This window comes from Panonychus citri, unplaced genomic scaffold (assembly GCF_014898815.1).
Source record: "Panonychus citri isolate SS breed McGregor unplaced genomic scaffold, ASM1489881v1 Contig00068, whole genome shotgun sequence".
NCBI classification, from domain to species: Eukaryota; Metazoa; Arthropoda; class Arachnida; order Trombidiformes; family Tetranychidae; genus Panonychus; species Panonychus citri.
Window position 1 is genome coordinate 574842 of NW_026515473.1, and position 15489 is coordinate 590330.

The 15489-nt window shown below is 30.2% G+C and overlaps 2 protein-coding genes and 2 long non-coding RNA genes across 5 annotated transcripts; 2 read left to right on the top strand and 2 right to left on the bottom strand.

Moving 5' to 3' along the window:
* Window positions 1-5327: 5327 nt before the first annotated feature.
* Window positions 5328-5702, top strand: LOC128386311 (uncharacterized). Its single transcript, XR_008324888.1, has 3 exons — window positions 5328-5372; window positions 5430-5519; window positions 5599-5702. It is a non-coding gene; the product is annotated as an uncharacterized LOC128386311 (long non-coding RNA).
* A 405-nt stretch (window positions 5703-6107) lies between these two features.
* On the bottom strand, window positions 6108-7934 carry LOC128386266 (uncharacterized). Its single transcript, XM_053345272.1, has 3 exons — window positions 6762-7934; window positions 6613-6702; window positions 6108-6547 (listed from the first exon to the last, which is right to left on the bottom strand). Exon 1 carries the CDS (start codon window positions 7932-7934, stop codon window positions 6897-6899), a length of 1038 nt encoding a protein of 345 aa, XP_053201247.1. The 3' UTR covers window positions 6108-6547; window positions 6613-6702; window positions 6762-6896.
* A 5148-nt stretch (window positions 7935-13082) lies between these two features.
* On the top strand, window positions 13083-13741 carry LOC128386396 (uncharacterized). The gene is made up of 4 exons (XR_008324892.1): window positions 13083-13101; window positions 13211-13295; window positions 13381-13588; window positions 13727-13741. It is a non-coding gene; the product is annotated as an uncharacterized LOC128386396 (long non-coding RNA).
* Window positions 13742-14098: 357 nt separating this feature from the next.
* LOC128386395 (uncharacterized) lies at window positions 14099-15395 on the bottom strand. Of its 2 annotated transcripts, none has more exons than XM_053345426.1 (3): window positions 15069-15395; window positions 14630-14976; window positions 14099-14550 (listed from the first exon to the last, which is right to left on the bottom strand). In XM_053345426.1, exons 1-3 carry the CDS (start codon window positions 15205-15207, stop codon window positions 14371-14373), a joined length of 666 nt encoding a protein of 221 aa, XP_053201401.1. In that variant the 5' UTR covers window positions 15208-15395; the 3' UTR covers window positions 14099-14370. The 2 variants fall into 2 exon arrangements, with proteins under 2 accessions (XP_053201401.1, XP_053201399.1); XM_053345424.1 differs by having other exon boundaries at window positions 14630-14979.
* Window positions 15396-15489: the final 94 nt, after the last annotated feature.

Genomic DNA, 15489 nt, shown 5'->3' on the forward strand with positions numbered 1-15489 from the left:
TATTGGTCCACTTTTATATTCAAACGACCAATCTTATTGATAAAATTTTCTCGAACCTATTAGCAGAAGATTTAATTGCTGCGTTCTTGAGACTTGAATCGATCGAAAAATCGAAATTCATTATAAAAAAATCAACGACAAATAAATTTCAACGTTTCATGTGCTACTTTCTATTTGTTGCTAATAATATTTTCGCCCTTCGGTGGTTGATCCTTGGACTTACGAACAATCAGTTGCTAGTATTCATTCTTGGTGACGGTTTCGCCCAAACCAACGATCGCAAGTTCCTGAACTATTTTTGTTACTGTGGTTCTTATCTTTCTATTGTCTTAAATTCTTTCAATATTTGGCTGAACAACTTTGTGGGCAATAGTTTCACTCAAGAAATTGAAGTCTACGTCGAGAGTATTAGAACTTCTAGAAAAGTTTTTACCTCTCGAGTTATTATGAATCGTTACTTCGAACTTTTATATCTATCAAATAAGGTTTTATGATTTGAGTAGTTACGCCACTTTATTTTTAGTCACCTTCGCTCATCTTCTAATCGCGATTTCATTTTTTACCGATTTTCAGGCGTTAATTTTTCAATTGCTTTTCACTTGTCCTCTTTTCTATTTATTACATTTCAGCATCTTCAGTGCTGTTTGGGTTCTACTCTATTGGGCTATGGCAGTTTCTTTCACCTATTGTCAATTATCTTCATTCAATACCATGAATATCAATCAACTGAAATTCTCATCTCGTCACTTATCATTTCTATCTGAATTACAAAAGCTCAATAATTGGATAGATTCATACAATCGTCAGACAAGGTGGATTATTTTGTACGCTTATTCTTTCATAACATTTATCATCGTTTTGATCACTTATTATGGTTCACAACATAATTTCGACAACATTTGGATAAATATCTTTTTTCGATTAGCGAGTATCTTAACTTCCTTGACCATCGCACTTTTTTGTTACTTTTCTTCGTATATTTCTCGAGCAGTTTGTACCATCTTTCTATTGTACAATATTCTAATATAATGTGTAATAAAAATATAATCTTCTTCTTTTTCATTCACAGGGAAACAGAACTCATTTGATGATTTACTCATTATCCAAATGTAAAACTAATGACATTTCGTTAATGTTAAAGGTAATTAAGGTTAAATCTCTCTTCGTACTCGATGATCATTTCTTATCAACCAAAGTTTTTATTTAGAGGCTCGAAATTTTGGATCGATTATCATATCGTAAGATTGGATTATATTTGAATGAAACTATTTTGATATGTAATCATTTCTCGATAATTGTAAGTACACTAGAGAGTCAATCTAATGGTCGAAAAATTTGTTTATAAATTCGTTTTCGATCCATGTGCATATTTGTGTCAATCGTTTTCTTAAACTTTTTCGATTTTCAGTTCGGATTAGAATGTGTTGGATTATATTTACTCATGTATTCAAATTTAAACAGAACAAATATTAGAATTGACCAATGAAATATATCGAATTTTTTTCTATTGGCCAGTTTCTATCGAAATCTAATGAGCATTGTTGATATTCATACGAATCCTACTATGGTCAAGCCTTGGACCGAGTTTGGAGAGATGAACAGAGAATTAGGTAAGGTTTAAGATGTTTTGGTTAAAGGAGGAGCTTCTTTTTTTCCCTTTCCCCCTTAGCAACCAGAGAAAAAAAATTCAACATAATTTGAAGTTAACACTTCGACTAACAATTAATCTAATTGTTAATTAAATAATTAAGTTTTAATTTGACTTAGTAATCATGATTAAGATGATGATCAACCCAATGACCAACTTAATGATTAACATGGTGATTAACTTGGTGATCAACTTTGTGATTAAGTCCATTCAACACTTTATATATTTTTACAATTTACTAATTGTGATTAAGTTAAACATGAAGATGGAGATGAAGATGAAGATGGAGATGAGGGAGATACTGGTGGAGGTGAAGAGCCAAAAGGTCCATGATACCATGTCGATATTAAACTTAGAATTTTTATAAATTTCTCCGTAATATTGATTAATTAATATATTTAATATTAATCATTTACTAAATCAATACACTGAGATATTGTTTCTTATTTAAATCAATAATCAATGAAAATATCATAATTAGTTACTCCTCAGTTTAAGGCAAATCAAATCAATTTACAAAGAAAACAATTTAGTATAACTGATAGAATCTACTAGATAGATTATCCTTTAACGTTAACCTCTAAATGGCAAGTGCAAGTAAACCTTAGAGAGGGAATCTAAAGTTGACTCTTCTAAGTAGAAAGGTCAATGTGACACTCTCACATTGACAATTTTTTCGAGCTTACATTTCGCTTGATTGTTGGAAAACTTTAAATTTTTGATTAATAAATTTAGTATCATTAGAGAGGTTAGATTATAAGCTTTAACATGATATATAAATGATCATTTTATGATGATCAGTTTAATTACAATTAAATTAAGGTGTGATCACTAAAAAACCGGACTAGCTTTGATCGCTAATATCATCACATTTACTGATAGTACAGATTTTTAAAGCACATCAAATTAAAGGTAAATCATCAAACAATTAGAAAAATAAATTTGATTAGGGTCACATTTTTATTAAAAAAGTCCTACCCGCAAAACTGAATAGCCCTCAAAAAAAAGTTGTAAATTGTATATCCATAGGCTTAGATATATAAAATTTATAATGGCGTCAATTGGGAGGGAATAATTTTTTTAATAATTTTATTTCACGAAATTAATGTACAGCTATTCAGCTATCTAATGAGACTATGGACACTTTTCTGTGACCTCAGGTAAGGTCACAAAAGATAAATTTAAGAAAGTCCATTAAATTTCCACTGTTCATGCGCAAAAATCCGAAATTTTGTTTTTTAATTTAATTCTTAATTGGTCCTTATTAGTTAGATTTGTCAAATAAAATCTTTTTGTTTCACAATATTGTTTAAATGACCGAAATCATCTAGAATAATTGAAAATTGGCCGAAAAATCGCGAAAAATGACCTCAATTAACGTAGAAAACTAAAAACCAGCTTTGACAAGATGAAATTCGATGGTCCTAGATAGCGAGCTTTCGAAGATTATAATTAAATCAAAATATTCATTGGATATCTGAGCTACTATTGGAAAAATTTGAACAATTAAAACGATCAAGTTCAAATTTAATTTAAATTTAATCGAAAAATCATTTACCATTGAAGAGATATTGTCTCTGGAGATTTTTACATGAAAATTGATTCTAAATCAAGAACTTCATGAAAATCGGCTCTTTGTGGAAAATCAATGGTAAATGAGCTTTTGATTAAATTTAAATACTAAATAATTGTGATTTTTAACTAGTCTACTTTGCTATTGAAGATCATTATGTAAAGAATATGATAAAAGTCATAAACCAAAAATATCTGAAAATTTGCAAATTTATCAACAATACCGAGAGAAATGAAGCCAATCATGGTGAAAATAATTTTCTCATCCTGCAACTATCGATTGAATCTGAACCATTAACCTCAACCAAAATTGATGACTGAAAATCAAAAATTAATTATGAAACAATATAAAACTTTTTGATTGCCAATCGATATTTTCAATTGATTAAGAAACTAAAATTATGACTGTTGATCCTAATGGGAATCAAGTCAACTTAGCTGCTATTAAATTAGTTCTCGTGATTAACTTTTACAATATTATTCTCAACAATTATATCGAGTGACTTTTCAACGAAGTTCTTGAAAACTTATACTTCGGCTATTCGAGACTCGAAGAGAGTCTTTTTCCGTCACCTCAGTTCGAAAAACTTTTCAGAACTTCTGTTTATATTCGGGTATGTTAAACAATTTATTACTGTACTATTTTCAATTATTTCTTGTAAAATGTTAGAAAATCTTAGTTAATTAGAAATTTTAATTCATTGTTATATCGAAAAATAGTTACTATCAACCAAATCAATACACTGAGATTAACCTTTCAATTTAAATCAATAATCAATGAAAATTACATCACTCGTGATATTAACGATTGAAGGTAAATCAAGTTCATTTACTAGTGAGTTGTGAGAAGTAAGAAAACAATTAAACGTCCAAGTCATTCATTGGGAATCAAAATTATTATTATCATGTTCGAAGTATTGAAAAAGAATTGAAATAACTCATGATTGAGTTGAATGCTAAAAAAGTGCCAGAAAACGTAAACAAAATGAGTTTTGATAAGAGCTTGAAAAGGATATTAAATTGTTTTTATATTAAAGTGATTAAAACAATTGATGAAATATCCTCGAATATATTAACCGTAAATCACGAGCCTCGAGATTTAATCGCTGCTTTCATGAGACTTGAATCGATCGAAATCGAAATTCATAATAAAAAAATCAACGACAAATAAATTTCAACGTTTCATGTGCTACTTTCTACTGGTTGTTAATAATATTTTTTCCTTTCGGTGGTTCATTCTTGGACTTACGAACAATCAATTGTTACAGTTTATTCTTGGTGATGTTTTCACCCAATTTGGTGAACGAGAATTTTGAATTACTTGGCTTTTTTTGCTTCTTATCTTGTTATTGTCTTGAATTATTTTAATATTTGGTTAAATAACTTTGTGGACAATAATTACACCGAAATTATCGAAGACTACGTCACGAGTATAAGAACTTCTAGAAAAGTATTCTACCTCTCGAATTATTATGAATCGTTACTACGAACATCTTATATCTATCAAATAAGATTCTATTATTTATTCAGCTATTTTGTAGTATTTATGTGTTTCTTTGCTCATTTTCTAATCTCGATTTCATTTTCTACCGATTTTCAGTCTTTACTTTTTCAATTGTTTTACACTTTTCCAGCTTTCTATTTCATACACTTCACCGTCTTTAGTGCCTTTTGGGTTTCCTTACACTGGTCGATGCCCGTTTCATTTGCATATTGTCAATTATCTTCATTCAATGCCATGAATATGAATCAACTGAAACTCTCTCACCGTCAAATAGCATTTATCTTCGAGCTACAAAAGCTTACCAATTGGATGGATTTATTTAATCAACAGATAAGTTGGATTGTTCTGTTCACTTATTCTTTCATAACTTTTATCGCCGTTTTGATCACTTATTATGGTTCTCAACACAATTTTGCTCACATTTGGCTGAATATCTTTTTTCAAACCGCCAGTATCTTAGCTTCGCTGGTCATTATGTTACTTTGTTACCTTTCTTCGTCCATTTCTCGAGCAGTTTGTATCATTGTTCTACCAATCAAATTAATGATGAATAATCTTCTTCTATTTCATTTGCAGGGAAACAGAACTCATTTGATGATTTACTCATTATCGAAATGTAAAACCAATGATATTTCGTTAATGTTAAAGGTAAATCTTTCTTCGTATTTGCATTATCATTTCTGATCAAGCAAAATTTTTATTTAGAGACTCGAAGTTTTGGATCGATTATCATATCGTAATATTGGCTTATATTTTAATGAAACAGTTTTGATATGTAATCATTTCTCGATCATTGTAAGTACAGTCTACTTTGATTCACATGCATGTCAATATTTTGTTTTGACTGTCTTTTATTTGTCTTGATGATTTTCAGTTCTTATTGGAATGTATTGGATTATATTTCCTCATGTATTCGACTTTGAGCAGTACAAATAGTACAACCAATCAATAAAATCTCTGACTACTATGCCAAAACCCGTCATTGTCCATAGACTCTTATGTGAAATTCAATCTGCTGAAATTTTTTTTTATTTCTTGCTCGATTTTGAACAAATGGTCTCTATCTATAAATCCTATTACTGAATTCGATACTGAATTTTCATTAATTAAATTCATTCTTATCCTAATGACTATTTAAATAGAAAAAGTTACTGGAGAGTTCGAGTACCTTAGAGAACGAGAGAAAAAGTTAAAGAGGGGAGAGAAAGGTTAGAAACCGAAGTTCGAGAAAGAAATTAAGAGAGAGAGAGAGAGAGAGAGAGAGAGAGAGAGAGAGAGAGAGAGAGAGAGAGAGAGAGAGAGATGTAGCCGAGATAAGATCTCGAAGTAAGCACAATTTTAATTTCATCTTGTCTTTTCTTATATACAGGAAGATGAAGAAGCTTTTTCATCATCCTCATCTTATCTTTGACCAATGGTCAGTTGGGTCAGAGTAAAGTGATGATAATGGTTACAAAATAAGGTTTGATAAGATATGTTTTGGATAATCCTTTCTCAAGAAAACAGTTTAATCAATCCAGATAACAAAACTAACCATCATCACCTTATTCGCGACCTTCATGACCTTAAGATCTTGCTTGGTACTAAGCTCTAACTCTAAGCTTGCTAAAGATTATTGTCTAACGAAAAAATTTAGAGGTTATTTGAAGGTTACCATAATGAAATAAAATATTTGAGATTTGAAAAGAACGATATGAAAAGCTCAGAGATAATTCTGATGGCGATTTTAAATCCCGAGAATGGATCTTCCGTCAATAATTTGTGGTGAAACGGTTAAAGTTTGCGCACATAAGTAAATATAATCCAATTGATTCCATTAAGTACTAAATATTGTTAAATAAAATTCACAGTTAATATTATCAATGAAAAGTCTAATTAAATTACTCACGATTACTACAAAATGGTTGCAGATCAAAATGCTGTCGTTCATGTATAAACCAATTTTTCGATAAGCTAATCGATCTAAAACTTCGAGTCTCTATTTATGAATAAATAAGATTAATTAGAAAATTGAAACATATTACAAAATCGTTTTACCTTCAACTTCAATCTAATGTCCAGATCGTTGGCTGTTGAAATGTTATAAATCATCAAATGAATTTTTCCACCCTGCAAATTACAAGTGAATATTATTTTCATCGATGATTGATTCGATAAACTGTACTTATAATATTAGATTGAAATAGTACTAACACATTTGGAGACGAATGAGAAGAGATAATTAAAATATGAATTAGTAACAAAAAAGAAAACGCTTACAACTCGAAACAGATAATTCATCCAAATGATGGAGAAATGATGTTGCGAAGCATAAAAAATGACCAAAGTGATTAGACAAGTTATATAAGAGAAAAGGACAAGAGTCGGTAAGCGAATTTGCTTATTGAACGAATCGAGCCAATTGTTGAACTTTTGTAATTCGTTAAGAAAATGATATTGATTTTTGAAACAATTTGACTCAATATATGAACGAGTAGAGAATGAGCTTAATTGATAATATGTGAATGAAACAGTAATGATGAAATGAATAAAGAGCCAAAAGCCATGAATTATACTGAAGTGTAAAAAATAAAAAACGACGAAAACGAATGCAAATTGGATGAGAAGTGACTCGAGATCTGAAGTGACCGTATAAGCGGTTGCAAAGTGGCTTATTGTGAACAGATGAATGAAACTATGAGCGAAAAAGGGTATTTTGGTTACTCCGAATATAAACCAAGTTCTGAAAAGTTTTTCGAACTGAGGTGACAGGAAAAAGACTTTCTTCGAGTTTCGAATACCTGAAACATAGTTTTCCAGAACTTCGATAAAAGGTGAGTCGATATAATTGTTGAGAATAATATTGTAAATGTTAATCGCGAGAACTAATTTAGCGGCTATAAAGCAAAGGCAATTGAGAAACACTCGTTCATCAGATTTTGCGAAATAATCACCAAGAATAAATTGTAGATATTGATTGTTGGTTATCCCAAGAATTAACCAACGAGAGATTGAGATAAAATTAACTCCAACTAGAAGATAACAAACTAAACGTTGATATTTATTTTTCGTTGTTTTTTTTATAATAAACTTTGATTCCTCGAACGATTTAAGGTTCGTTAGCGCAGCAATCAAATCTTCTGGTTGATGTTTTGAATAAAACTTGTTGAAAGAGATGAAGTTGATTAAGTTAATTGTTAGCGACAATAAATCGTCTTGCAATCCTCTCATAGTCATATCTACTGTTTCAATTGTTTCATATCTCATGACTGGTAATTTATCATGAGATGATTTGATCAGTAATTATTGTCAAATGATTTGATTTGTCTCTAATTGTATATCACTAATAATGTAATTTTCATTGATTATCGATCTAAATTGCAAAATAAATCTCGTGGTATTGATTTAGTAAATAACTATTACTCTAATACTAATATAATGTACTATGAAATAAATTTAGTTCAGTAAATATGGAAGAGGATTTAATTTGACTCGAAATCATCAAATGGAAAAACGGAATCATTTTCTTTGTCAATTGTCGATTTCCGTTGATTGTTGTTGTATTTATAGATTCTTTTTTTCTTAATTATCATTCCACTTTGATAACCTTTGACTTTTGGTCGAAAGCAAATGTGACACCACTGTTGATTCGAATCAGGATAAATTTTATATATTTCACTGGTCAATTTTAATATTTGTTCTGTTTAAATTTGAATACATGAGTAAATACAATCCAACGCATTCTAATCCGAACTGAAAAGCGAAAAAAGTTTTAAAAACAACGATTGGCATGAATATGGACATGGAACAAAAACTAACTTATAAACAAATTTTTCAACCATTAGATTGACCTTCTAGGCTACTTACAATGATCGAGGAATGATTACATATCAACATGGTTTCATTTAAATACAAGCCAATCTCACGATATGACAATCGATCCAAAGCTTCGAGTCTCTAAATAAAAACCTTTATTGATCAGAAACGGTTGGTCATCGAGTACGAAGAAAGATTCAACCTTAATTACCTTTAACATTAACGAAATGACATTAGTTTTACATTTGGATAATGAGTAAATCATCAAATGAGTTCTGTATCCCTGTGAATAAAAAAGGAAGATTATATTTTTATGATACATGTAGTAGGACATTATGAGATAGAAAAAGGGTACAAACTGCTCGAGAAATAGAGGAAGAAATGTAACAAATTATTGTGATTGCCAATGTAGCTATGATACTCGATACTCGAAAAAGGACATTCAACCAAATGTTTTCGAAGTTGTATTGTGAACCATAATAAGTGACGAAAACCATGATAAATGTTATGCAAGAATAAGTGAACAAGATGAGCAGCCTTAACTGATGATTGTATGAATCTATCCAATTATTAAGCATTTGTAATTCAGAGAGGAATGACATTTGACGAGATGAGGATTTCAATTGATGCAAATTAGTTATATTGCATGAAGATAAGTGACAATAGGTGAATGAAAGTGTCATTGCCCAGCAGAGTATAAGCCAAAGAGCACTGAAGATGCTAAAATGTATGAAACAGTAAAATGTAAAAATGAAAAATAATTGCGAAAGAAAAGACTGAAAATCGGTAAAAAATGAAATCGCTATCAGAAAATGAGAAAACTTGAATAAAAATACTACAAAATAGCTGAATAAATAAAAGAATCTAATTTGATAAATATAAGAAGTTCGAAGTAACGATTCATAATAATTCGAGAGGTAAAATACTTTTCTAGAAGTTCTAATACTCTCGATGTAGTCTTCGATAACTTGAGTGTAATTATTGTCCACAAAGTTATTCAACCAAATATTGAAAGAATTCAAGATAATAGAAAGATAAGAACCACAGTAACACCAATAGTTCAGGAACTTGCGATCACTGGTTTGCGCGAAAACGTCGCCAAGAATGAAAAGTAACAATTGATTATTCGTAAGTCCAAGAACCAGCCACCGAATGGTAAAAATATTATTAACAATCAGTAGAAAGTAGCACATGAAACGTTGAAATTTATTTGTCGTTGATTTTTTCATAATGAATTTCGATTTCTCGATTGATTTAAGTCTCATGAAAGCAGCGATTAAATCTTGAGGCTCGTGGTTTGTTATTAACATACTCGAGAAAATTTTATCAATAACTTTGGTCATTTTAATATGAAAAAAGATTAATAGATTTTTCAAGCGCCGATTAACACTCACCATGTTGAGTCCACCAGTCTCAGAGTATCTTTCAGAATTTACCTCAATCATGATAAGTTATTATCATAACTTAGATTGTAAATGAATTAAATGAAAAGTATACTAAATTGATTTGACTTGCCTAAATTGACGAATAACTAATGATAATATTTTCATTGATCATTGATCTAAATCAAAACAATATCAGTGTATTGATTTATTAAATGATTACTAATCAAAATAGTCTAGTAGATGGTTAAATTATTCAATTTAATTTACAAACAATATACAAGAGTTAATAAAGAGAATCAATTTTAGAAAATTAATTCCAACTAGTTAATTACACAACCTTTTAAAATGAACATATAATTTAACTGGAAAAATAGAATCAAATTTTTTGTCAATTGTCAAATTCTGTTGATTGTTGTTGTATTTACAGCTTCTTTATTTCTTAATCATCCATCCGATTGGACAATTAAGGTACCACTTTGATAGCCTTTGACTTTTGATGGAAAGCAAATGTAACACCGCTGTCCCAGGTCGATTTAAGCATTTTGGTGTGACTTTGACGCACCTTTTACAATGTAGCTTCGAATGAGTGTGACTGGGATGACCTTTTTCCAGTCTAAACAGTTCTTTAAGCTCTGATAGACTAAAATGACGAGCGACATCTTCTTCATTATCAACAACGCAAGAACTCAAAGCTTTTTTATGAGTTTGACGTTGGAATATTTCTCTGCGAAACTTCCAGTACAAAGTAAACGATAAATTAAATAAGCACTTCAACATTGAGCCATTACTTGTCCGTTAATTGGCTTGATTCCAATCAGGAGAAACAAGTACAATTAAACTTTTCTAATCGATTGGAAATATATCGATTATCATGCAAAAAGTTTTATTTTGTATCATAATTATCACAATATTTGACTTATAGCCATTGATTTTAGTAATAACGAACTTGCTAAAGACAAAAAAGTTTTCTGATTTCTTAGACTTTGGTTAAAGACTACAGGTTGATCGATAGATAAAGGAAGGACAAATCATCTTCATCATAATACAAGTATTGACTTTCTTTCGATTGGATCGATTGATATATTGTTAATCAATCTGTAGATGGTTTGTAACTCACCAATAGTAATGAAAATCAATAGCAAAGTAAAGTAATTAATTTAGAATAATTAAAATTCACAATTATGGCACTTCTAATCGATAATCAATTTGATTGAATTCGATTTTTCAATAGATACAATTTCCTATCTAAGCAGAACTGAAGATTTTAATAAAAACTGAACGATCAAAACGAAATTTTGTGATTTGACATGTAATTTATTAGTCAATTCTATTATTTGTTCTATTCAAATTCGAATACATGAGTAAATATAATCCAATACATTCCAATCCGAACTGATAATCGAGAAAAAAAAACCATTTGAAAACAAAGTTTTATATTGATCTTCTAGTCTACTTACAATGATCGAGAAATGATTACATATCAAAATGGTTTCATTAAAATACAATCCAATCTTACGATATGATAATCGATCCAAAACTTCGAGTCTCTAAATAAAATTTTGCTTGATCAGAAATGATAATCAAAATAAGAAAAGAGATTTACCTTTAACATTAACGAAATGTGATTGGTTTTACTTTTCGATAATGAGTAAATCATCAAATGAGTTCTGTTTCCCTGTAAATAGAAGAGAGGAAGATTATATTTTTATTATTGAATATCATTTGTAAGAAAAATGGTATAATACAAACTGCTCGAGAAGTAGAGGAAGAAACGTAACAAAATATCGCCATGACCAATGCAGTTAAGATACTTGATACTGGGAAAAAGACATTTAACCAAATGTTTTCGAAATTATGTTGTGAACTATAGTAAGTGACCAAAACGATGATAAATGTTATGATAGAATAAGCGTACAAAATAATCCACCTTGTCTGATGATTGTATGAATCTATCCAATTGTTGAGCTTTTGTAACTCAGATAGAAATGATATTTGACGAGATGAGGATTTCAATTGATTCATATTCATGAAATTAACTGAAGATAAGTGACAATAGATAAATGAAACTGTCATTGCCCAGCAGAGTATAAGCCAAATAGCGCTGAAGACACTAAAATGTATTGAATATAAAAATGTACCAATGAAAAATAATTGCAAAAGAAAAGACTGAAAATCGGTAAAAAATGAAATCGCAATTAGAAAATGAGCAAAGGGGATTAAAAATGAGGCAAAGTAACTAATCATGACATAGAATCTTATTTGATAGATATAAAAAGCTCGAAGTAACGATTTATAATAATTCGAAAAGTGAAATACTTTTCTAGAAGTTCTAATACTCTCGATGTAGTCTTCGATAACTTGAGTGTAATTATTGTCCACAAAGTTATTCAACCAAATATTGAAAGAATTCAAGACAATGATATTATAAGAACCAAAGTAACATAAATAGTTGAGGAACTTGCGATCACTGGTTTGAGCGAAAACGTCGCCAAGAATGAAAAGTAACAATTGATTATTCGTAAGTCCAAGAACCAGCCACCGAATGGTAAAAATGTTATTAACAATCAGTAGAAAGTAGCACATGAAACGTTGAAATTTATTTGTCGTTGATTTTTTCATAATGAATTTCGATTTCTCGATAGATTTAAGTCTCATGAAAGCAGCGATTAAATCTTGAGGCTCGTGGTTTGTTATTAACATACTCGAGAAAATTTTATCAATAACTTTGGTCATTTTAATATGAAAAAAGATTAATAGATTTTTCAAGCGCCGATTAACACTCACCATGTTGAGTCCACCAGTCTCAGAGTATCTTTCAGAATTTACCTCAATCATGATAAGTTATTATCATAACTTAGATTGTAAATGAATTAAATGAAAAGTATACTAAATTGTTTTCTATGTAAATTGATTTATTTGAGGAATAACTAATGATGATATTTATTAATATATTGATTATTGTAGGGTAGAGTTTTATGTTCCTCTGATTACTCTACTTATTTAATCACTTTAGTTGAATTCAATTTTTCAAAAGTAAAATTTCTCATCAATCTAATAAGTAAAATGTAAGATTCAATAATTGAGTAATTAGAATATTGAATCTTGTGCGTAAAACTATAAATCAATTAATGGAAAAAGAAAACAATTTTTTGATTACCTTTTCTAATTCTTGTTTTGGCCAATGGTTCCTTTTCCTTGTATGGTTATTGTGCTTTTCTTTATTCCATTGAGTTGAGATTGTTTTCTTTTTAATTGTGACTTTTTGTTTGATTTTTTGTTTCTGATTTTCTTTTAATTGTTTTCTAGGAGGTGAAGTTGTTGAAAAACGAAGTGTCGATTGGAGAGATCCGATTGCGCTGTTCTTTGGCCTCATTTACTTCATTCTTGGTTTGTGAGTAAATTTTCAGCTTTGGTTCCTTTTTTTGCTTTGATTGATTTTCCATCTTGTTTTTAATTGTTTTTTTTTCTTATACAAGCTTACGAAGTCTTCTACCTGTTGATGGTCCACCTAAAGATGACCGAAACAAGAGCAGGATAAGAGGATTTCCAAGTTCAGGAAATGGACCTCCACCTCCTCCTCCTTGAGGTGGATGAGGTTAAGTTTGATTTCTCATTTAAATGATAAGATTATATTGAAATTGGAAACTCAATCTTATCAAGTAAATTACTCATATACAATATTGGGTAAGATATTAGAAGTGTCCGTTTCTTACCATTGATCTTTATGAGCTGAAAGAAAAACGACTCAGCCGATTGTGAGTCTGAATAATCCAATCAACATGTTTAGCGCTTAACATTAATCTTAAGTTTATCTTTAATTAGCATCTTCTTTTTCTTCATCCAAATAATTATAATCACAATTATCATCCACACAAGAACGAGGCTCCAAGTTTGGAAGCGACTCTCAATCTATTATGAAATCAAGGCCAGAAATCTCTTCCGATTGTTTTACTTTAATGGTTGTTTACTATAATTGACAGAGAAATCATATTTTCGACTTGGTTGGAACACCGATTTTAATTATGATGATGGATTCTTTGAATGAGACATCACGGGAATCGACTGATGTATCGGCGTTGGCCTTGTCTCATCTTCTTTTTTAAGTTTAATTACCTAAATCTTTTCTTGATATTGAAACAACTTTCAGAGAATTCAGTTAACCATGTACAATAATTTATATTCGATTAATTGATGTCTTGTTAATGATTAAAGTGGCTAAGATTTAATTACCAATAGTATGGCAATTGTTACCTTTATTAATATTTCAAAATGTCAACAATCTAATATGAGCTTGACCAATCTAAATGGTTCATTCGACATCGTTTTGACAAACAAGATACACGAAATTAATAAAAAATAGACAAATCTAAATGACTTTTATAAGCTAAGTTTCCAAATTGCTACTATTCCTCACCGAGAACGACAATTTCTTTGGCTTGGTTAGTATTGAAGGTTCGCTTATGGCCTCAACGACGATGTGGGCGGAAATGTTTTTGTCGATGACGATTCAAATTAGATACTGTTGAAAAACCTCTTCCACAAAAAACACAAACATGATTATTCCCCGAGGCTGGTGATGCATTTTTTCTTGGTGAGACTTCATTAGATTTCGGGTTTGACACATTTCGACGTCCACTTCGAGTTCGCTAATAAATCAATCATCGAGGAGAAATAAAAGAGGAAAAAGTTAAAACATGATAGAAATGAAATTCCGTAAAAACTCACAGGTACATTATTCTCATCAACTACAGGATTTAGTGCACGTTTTGGTCTTTTCATTGGCTTTAGTTCGATTGGTTCATTAAGCTCATTTGGCTCATTTGCTTCATCGTCTTCGCTTTTTTCAGGCTTTGCGAGAGACTTTGAATTCCTTGAGTGGACACTCAAATCTTGTGGCTCTTTTTGAGGTGAATTGAAACTAACATGTCCAGAGATCGGCTTCTTTCCCAAATATATTCCATTATTTTCTGAATCACCCTGATTGGAATTATTGCATTCATCTTTGGTACACAAATTAAGCGGAAAAACGCTACAATTGTCAGGCAATGACGGACGATTAGGAGGATTTTTTTCTGCTTCAAAAGTGAAAACAAACAAAATTATTACATAAACATTAATAAAATGATCTCATAATCAATCAGATCAATTTATATAAATTACTTACCGATCAGGTGATTTTCCTTGCCAACATTACTACATCCAAGATAATAAGCTAAAACACTAGTAGTTGGAGTTGGAATCCTATTACAATTAAGACCATTCGTGTCCATTGGAGTTGATTGACCATTGGAATGATTATTCATCCTGATGATTGTTTCTCTTCAACAACTCAATAAATCAAGTGAGCAAAAAGTTTAGATAAACAATTGAATAATCCAAAAGAATATTTAATTCACAGTTAAGTAAAAATGAAAAAAACATCCAATTTATCGGAAAAAAAGCTTGAAACTGAACAATTATTCGTGTTTGTTATTATTTTATTCCAACTCTAAAAGTATTTGAAATGGAAAAAGCGCCACAAATGAATTAGAAAATCTCGTAACCATGACAACCGAATGTCACATGTTTTCAATGCGTTTGGTTTT

What these genes read in the sequence shown, in the direction of transcription:
- LOC128386266 (XM_053345272.1), bottom strand. Translation starts at nt 7,934, where the DNA reads ATGAGAGGATTGCAAGACGATTTATTGTCGCTAACAATTAACTTAATC.
- LOC128386395 (XM_053345424.1), bottom strand. Translation starts at nt 15,207, where the DNA reads ATGAATAATCATTCCAATGGTCAATCAACTCCAATGGACACGAATGGT. An exon ending in CAAGGAAAATCACCTGATCG is followed by an intron (nt 14,980 to 15,068) that starts GTAAGTAATTTA and finishes TCACTTTTGAAG; the next exon opens with CAGAAAAAAATCCTCCTAAT. An exon ending in TTGATGAGAATAATGTACCT is followed by an intron (nt 14,551 to 14,629) that starts GTGAGTTTTTAC and finishes TTGATTTATTAG; the next exon opens with CGAACTCGAAGTGGACGTCG.